At 37.4% G+C, this 6,958-nt stretch overlaps 1 protein-coding gene across 3 annotated transcripts; it reads left to right on the top strand.

Annotated features, from left to right (window-relative positions):
* Nucleotides 1-3,601: 3,601 nt before the first annotated feature.
* On the top strand, nucleotides 3,602-6,188 carry LOC113301624. Of its 3 annotated transcripts, none has more exons than XR_003336394.1 (3): nucleotides 3,602-3,764; nucleotides 4,207-4,295; nucleotides 5,675-6,188. XR_003336394.1 is itself a non-coding variant. In XM_026550410.1 (3 exons), exon 3 carries the CDS (start codon nucleotides 4,290-4,292, stop codon nucleotides 4,746-4,748), a length of 459 nt encoding a protein of 152 aa, XP_026406195.1. In that variant the 5' UTR covers nucleotides 3,602-3,764; nucleotides 3,913-4,008; nucleotides 4,207-4,289; the 3' UTR covers nucleotides 4,749-5,193. The 3 variants fall into 3 exon arrangements, 2 of the variants coding, with proteins under 2 accessions (XP_026406195.1, XP_026406194.1); XM_026550410.1 differs by lacking the exon at nucleotides 5,675-6,188 and adding an exon at nucleotides 3,913-4,008 and having other exon boundaries at nucleotides 4,207-5,193; XM_026550409.1 differs by lacking the exon at nucleotides 5,675-6,188 and having other exon boundaries at nucleotides 4,207-5,193.
* The last annotated feature ends 770 nt before the right edge of the window (nucleotides 6,189-6,958 follow it).

Here is a 6,958-nt window from a genome sequence, read left to right as displayed (position 1 = left end):
CCCTTCCACGCCTACCTGAGTTCTCCCCCTCTCTTCCATTAACGACACACAAAAAAAAAAAAAATTCGTCGATTCATCGTCGTAATCGTCGATACGAAAAACTTTAGGATCGCAGTAACAAGCCGGGAAGAGTTAGAAGAAGAAATGGCGCCGATTAGAAAGTAAGTGAACTAAGACCCTCCTTTGTTTTGATTTTTTCTTGAGTCTTGATTGTGAAATTGAGGTCTGGAACCGATTTTTTCAGTTACAGTGAGTGGGTCGTTATTCTGTATTTTCTTAAACCCTAACGATTCTTCATATGCATATTAATTCTATGAAAAATCGTTAAGCTATATGATGTTTAAGTTAACGACCCTAATTCTGCTACTACAATTTTTTGCCCTAGATTTGGGTCGTTACCTCTGTAATCGAATCTATTGACGACCCTAATTCTGCTAAGAACAGTCTCTCTGTCTTAAAAACTGGAAGTGTCGTCAATATATATATTCGAGTCGTCACTGAACTCTTCTGGTTTGGATTAGAGTCGTTACTCTTAGTTGACGACCATAGTTGCAAAACAGAAATACTCATTGTCCAAAATATTGATAGGGTCGTCACGTTATTTGTTAGTGTCGTCATGTTTTCTATTAGAGTTGTTTCTGTTTTAAAGAATAAGGTGACGACCCTTGTTCTGATAGCATGAAATGGTCGACTGATTTGTTCCTTTTTTGTGTGTGTTACCATTGTAGTAAAAAGAAAGACAAGAAACACATGCCCACTCCTCCTTCCAAACCCCCCTGACACACCAGATACTTGAATGCCGATCCATTCCGAGGAAAAAAGACGAATGAGGTACCCTTGTCCATCGACGAACCAAGAGACCCCGATAATGATTCGTCGGATTCGTCATTGGGGAAGGCGTATACGCGATATGAGGTGCTTCGTGGGAAAAAGTTTGAGTTCGACCATTGCTACTTTATCTTAGAAGGCACTATGTATAATTACGCCATTTATGGTTAAATGTATAAGTGCAACGATATTATCTATTGTATTTCACTTCCTTCAACGCAACGCTATGCAAGATGTATGTCTTTTACGATTCAATAAAATGATTCTATGAAATCAAAAATTATGAAAATCCAGTGGAAGAGTCGTTACACCATATTACTACGACACCTAACGACCCTTCATAACATTTGTGATGGCTAGATAGGATCGTCATTTCGTATGACTACAAATATGACGACCCTAAGTGTTACATTTTACAGGGAGTTTTGGTTTTAGAGTCGTTCCCGTGTTAACCAAAAAACATAACGACTCTGGATGACCTAGCTAAAAAGAGTCGTCATTCTGTATCACAATACCCTAACGATTTTTCATAACCTGGAAAAGTTGCAGGTTTGAGTCGTTATTAATAGTGTCAATATATTGACGATCTCACAAAGTCGTTTGGGTATACACCCCCCGACTCTGACAACCCTTACATTGAGTTGTTCCATAGTGGGGATGATTTGACCACTTGGAGCTACAAACACACAAATTGAAGGGTATAAGATGTTTACCTGATTATTTTGAGCTTGAGGTTCCTTATTTTGAGGGTTGGTTCCTTCATTTTGAGCAATGAGATCTTCATTTGCACCAATATTCATGGCTTCCTCTATTAACATCTCTTCATCAAACATCCAATCCATAGGATTAGTTGAACAATCTCACCTTCAACACAATCATGTTTGTCATTTAAAGCTTCACCAACATCATTTCCTCCACTACAATCACTCATTTCTAAAACCCTAACTTTTCCCACAAAAACTCCTCTTCTTCTTCTCAACACACAAAAACACTACCTCCTCCCCCCCCCCCCCCCCCCCCACCCACTCTTAAATCTGATTTTAACTTAAATAAACTAATTAACTTAACTTAACCACTCATTAATACTAATCATTTAGAGGTAGTTTAGCCATTTCAAAAAAAAATGGGATAAGGGATAACCCATATTTGCTATTTCATGACCCTTTTTGTCCTGTAGTGCAAGGCCCCTAATTGTTTTTAGAGGCCCCCAATTAAACGGGGTTAAATATGTTAGTAGAAATTCTAATTTTCGAACTTTAGTTGATGCTGCGGAAAAAGTATTGCAGAAGGATAACAATTCCATTATCTCCATTCCTGTGTCATGTACAAGCAATGACTATACCTTCAAGGCATACCTTCATCCGTAAACCGTCAAACAACTATACCCCAGCTCATTCAAACAAAAACTCGAAATGAAGCCTCTACATCATTCTGCTTTCTTTTCTGGTCCCTTTGGTTAGCCAGAAATGACGTAGTATACAACCAAAAGTAAACAAACCCAACAACCGTAATGCAAATGACTATCAAACTTCAACAGAAATATACATGGGCTCAACACAACCTCCCACCGGTGCTACCTGGTATGGAATTATCTACAAACCCTGCGCACAGGATCCCACGCTCAACCACAATTTTAGTGGGATGGAGAAAACCTCACGCAGATTGGATCAAAATCAACACAGATGGGGCGGCTAGAGGTCATCCGGGTCTTGCAGGAGCGAGTATCATCTGCAGAAACGATGAAGCTATCACAATCTTAGCAATCGCACAACCTCTAGGGATAACCACCGCCCTCACGGCCGAAACTTGGGCCATGCTTATCGCGACAAGAACGGTTGCAGATCGCGAATGGCCAAAGGTACAATTCGACACGGATTCAGAAAACCTTCTGCGATTTTTAAACTCAACAATCGAACCACCTTGGTATCTAATCAATATGATAGCGGAAATCACATCTAGAATGGTCAAAATTCCACATTTCACCGTAAAGCACAATTATAGGGAAGGGAATCAGACGGCAGACGAACTAGCAAACAAAGCGACGGAGACAGCGCATTAGCGAACCTATCGACAATCATCTGGGATCATATAACACCATCGTGTATTAGTCCTATTGTAATGGCAGATTACGTAGGTACAAAGTATCCCGTGTAATTTCATCCTAATCTTAATAAATCTTATGCTTCAAAAAAAAAAAAAAAAAAAGCAATGGCTTCTAATTTTTTTCCTAACAAAGAAAAAGAATCTTAAGCAAAATCTTATGACGCCAAACATGAAACATGACTTGCTTGACTACTGTGTATCTTATGGGCCATGGTTGATGTACTAGTACTACCTGTTACAATTACCCTCATTTAAAACACGTTTGGGAACCAACCCTGTCGAAAATTAGACTCAGATCTGGGAAAAGTTAGAAAACACCCACGGTATAAGGATAAAAAAGAAGCAGTCAACTTTACGATGACCAATCGTATATCTAGGTTAACATGACCCAAGTTTAAAGTGGTTAAAACTATATATGCGGATCTCACTTTGGCTAACACGTAGCACCAAGTAAAACAAAAATCTCAACGAATACGAGAAGTGTGGAAGGGGAGACTAGGTCCAGGCCCCACTTTGTATTCCGTTACTGTCGTTCTTAATCTCGTGTATATCCAATAGAAACCCGTTTTTTTGTCTGACCCAAATTTCACTTTTCATTTGGCTGTAATTTCACTTGAATTTCATTATTTATCACTTTTTCCAATCTATAAATATCACACCAGTTCTTGACCTTCAAAGTCGTTTTGTTTCGTTAGAGTTCTTTTTTAGAGAGAGAGAGAGTTTCTGTTTTTGTTCTTGAGAGAGATAGATATTCTTCGTTCTTCAGCTGCTGGTGTGTCTCTTCTTCGGTTCTGCTTCAGATTTTAGAGTTTCTTTTTCAGCTTTCAGAACGGGTAAGTTTTCTATTTTCGTTTTTTTTGTTGTTGAATTCTTATGGTTTTTTTATTTTATTTGGTGAAAGAGGCAATGAATTTCAGTTAAGCTCTAACGTTTCTGGGGTTTTTATTATGTTTATTTCTTTATGTGTGTGAGATAATGTAGATTTTCAGACCAGAAGGATGTTATTTTAGGAAAATCAAGTGGAATATTACTGAAAACTCATCATCAGTTGCATTTATGATTTTAATTTGCTAACTGGTATGGTAAATCATGCATTAAACTTTCTAGATAGTTCTAATTTCAACGTGGGAAAAATAGATCTAAAGTTTTGTTTGAATATCAAGGGATTTTTATGGGGTTTCCAGAGATAGTTCAGTTCCCATCTTCTATGTAGAGAGCTCAAAGATCAAACATTTTGACTGTTTCCTTTGTTCATTTGTGTTGGGCTCTCTGCAGAACTAAAGGTAAGGCCGGGTTGATTCAGAAACTGAAGTTACTTTTCTTGTTGCTGGGATCACTTCGAAAATCAACTGCTAGCGATGGAGGTATTTGGAAAATCTACTATTGTTGCTGCGCCAACAAACGTTATTTATTTATCAAGTATACTGGGTCGTGAAGGGATGATTCCTAGTCACAGATGTGATTGGAAATGTCAAAATGAGAATGTTTGGGGAAACATGTATGTCTGCAAGCTAACAAAGCTTACCCACATCTGTGACAAAAACTGTAACCAGAGAATTTTGTACGATAACCATAGCTCCCTTTGCAGAGTCAGTGGTCAGGTTTTCCCTCTTACCCCACTGGAAGAGCAAGCGGTGAGAGGAGTCGGGAGGAAGCTGGAAGCAGAGAATTCCTCCTCCCCTGATAATAATACCAATTCATGTTCTTTTAAACGAAGACGAGATGCTCAGCTTCATCCTTCTCCTTTTGAGAGGTCTTTCACTGCAGTCGCTCCAATCTGCAGTCAAATTGGAGACGGCGGCATGGACATGAGTTAGATTATATGGAGTCGTTTCATTCCTTGTTTTCCCCTTTCTTAATCCTTTTTTTTTTTCTTTTTTTATGTTTCTCATCTTCGGGTCTCTGGATCAAAGATGGAAAAAAAAACTGAACTTATTATGGAGGCTTAAAAGGAGGACCTTATGTGTTCTACCTCGGTCTGTAGGATGAAGCTTATATTTCTAGTCTCATTTATATGGAATGTAGCTCCTACTGTGACTTAACTAATTACATAGAGACTTAAAAACCATGCTCCAATTCCAGTATAATTGAAGGGGCTTTCATGAGTCTTACATAAATTTCGGATTCCTTCAAACAATTGTGTCTCAGAGTGCCTCTTTATGTCTATTTTAGTATTAACTTCTGTTGTGATTCTAGTATCTTGATAGCTCTTTGCCTATCATCATTTTTAATTTGATTGTAATACTTAAATTATTTATGTTCTGTGGATTCCTCTTGTGGTGTTACTTCTGTGTGGTTACTTTGTTGATGGGGTTGAATTTGTTGTGTAATTGCTTAAGCAGGTCTAGATTTATTTATTCATTTATTATGATACAGTGGATCATAGAAGTTCGCAGGTCTTTTGTGAATTTCAATGAAGGACCTGTAATAGGTTGGTTGGGTAGAAGCTTTCTGAATCTATTGCCTTCCTCTGTTTTCTCTGTTTATTGCAGGTCAAAATGGGGAAGTTTTCTTAGTTGCTTGAACCATTATTTTTATCTTGATTTGATTGAAATTTAGTGCTGCTTGATTGAGTAAATGGTATCTAAAATGCATGTTAATTTTGCAGGAATTTAGGCCCATCAACGAGAGCTAAGAAATGTGTTCTTTTAGCAATACTATGAATTAACTTTATTCTTGCTGTCTGATGCTTTCTGATGCTGAAGATGTTCCTGATGTTGCATTTTCTTCTTTTTTTTTGCAGGTGTGGAGAGATGGTCCTAATAGTTCCTGTGTAGATGCCTTCTACATGGCTCTTGAGAGTGCTGCGGCAGCTCAATGTGTACTGAATTCGTATTTGATGAAGCCTTGACAAACAGGTTCATCCTCACCAGTTTCATTACTATCAGAAATGGTCTAATCCAGTGAGTTGGTCCCTGTCAAGGATTTAGTTGACAGTAGTACCCTCAAACAAGATACTTCCACACCTGGCTTACTAACTTGGGTTGCTTGACATATAGACCAGTACTTCTCGTGCTGATAAAACAGAAGGGTAATCTCATCACTCCCTGCAAATGTTGTCAGTTGCAGCAGCTAGAAAGCAGTGTTATAGAAGGGTCATGTAATTTTATGAAGTTATCCACTTTCTTTGTTATAGAAGGGTCATGTAATTTTTATAATGAGAAAGGATCCTCTTCTCACATCCTTTTTTCCACACTATCTTACATGTTTGGAGACATTTTTTTTAACCAAAATAATGATAATGTATTTGAAGCTAATATCTTGGGAGTATGTTTTCTTACAAATATCTACATACCCACAAAAAGTGAGCTGATTCCGAAACCTATAGCCCCACCATCTACTAGTTTGAAAATTGAACGTCGAAAGTCGACTAATTCTCAACCGTCAAAGTTAAGATTGGTGGATGGTGAAGTTTGGTATTTCGAAATGAGCTCATTTTTTGTGGGTATGTACAGCTTTGTTAGACGAGCATATTTACAAAATATTAGCTTCAAATACGTTACCGTTTGAATTTGGTTAAGAAAGTGTTTCTCAACGTGTGAGATAATGTGAAAATAAGGGTGTGAGGGGATCTCCCTCTTTTATAATTTTATGATTAGTCTTTACCTCTATACTTGTATCCAACAGTGCATTTAGTTGTGGTAGTAAGGTGTAATGAACTCCCGGAGTAATCTACTAGTATTCCCTCCATTCCTTTTTAATAAGTTGGTTTCTATAGATAAATGTTTCAAAAAAATAGGTTGGTTTCCTAACTGGCAAAGTCAAATGTTATTTTAATTTTTTGGGACCATTTTTTTCTGAAATTCTTTTGATGATAATTATCATGTGGACCATTCACTTCACTTCTTTTATTGACAAATGTCATGAGGAACACTTTCAATGATTATTTCTCTTAATTTCTTTACGTTTCTCAAAAAACAAAACCAACTTATTAAAAATTAACGGAGAGAGTATAATTTATTATTTTTTTCTTTACGTTTTCATAATGATGCCATCTCTTATCCGTTTCTTTAGTTAAGATATGCCC

The sequence above is a fragment of the Papaver somniferum genome, chromosome 8 (assembly GCF_003573695.1).
Source record: "Papaver somniferum cultivar HN1 chromosome 8, ASM357369v1, whole genome shotgun sequence".
Classification (NCBI taxonomy): Eukaryota; Viridiplantae; Streptophyta; class Magnoliopsida; order Ranunculales; family Papaveraceae; genus Papaver; species Papaver somniferum.
This window is presented reverse-complemented; position numbering and strand designations above follow the sequence as displayed.

Excerpts from the sequence above, each read along its gene's own strand:
- LOC113301624 (XM_026550409.1), top strand. The coding sequence starts at position 4,290 with ATGGAGGTATTTGGAAAATCTACTATTGTTGCTGCGCCAACAAACGTT.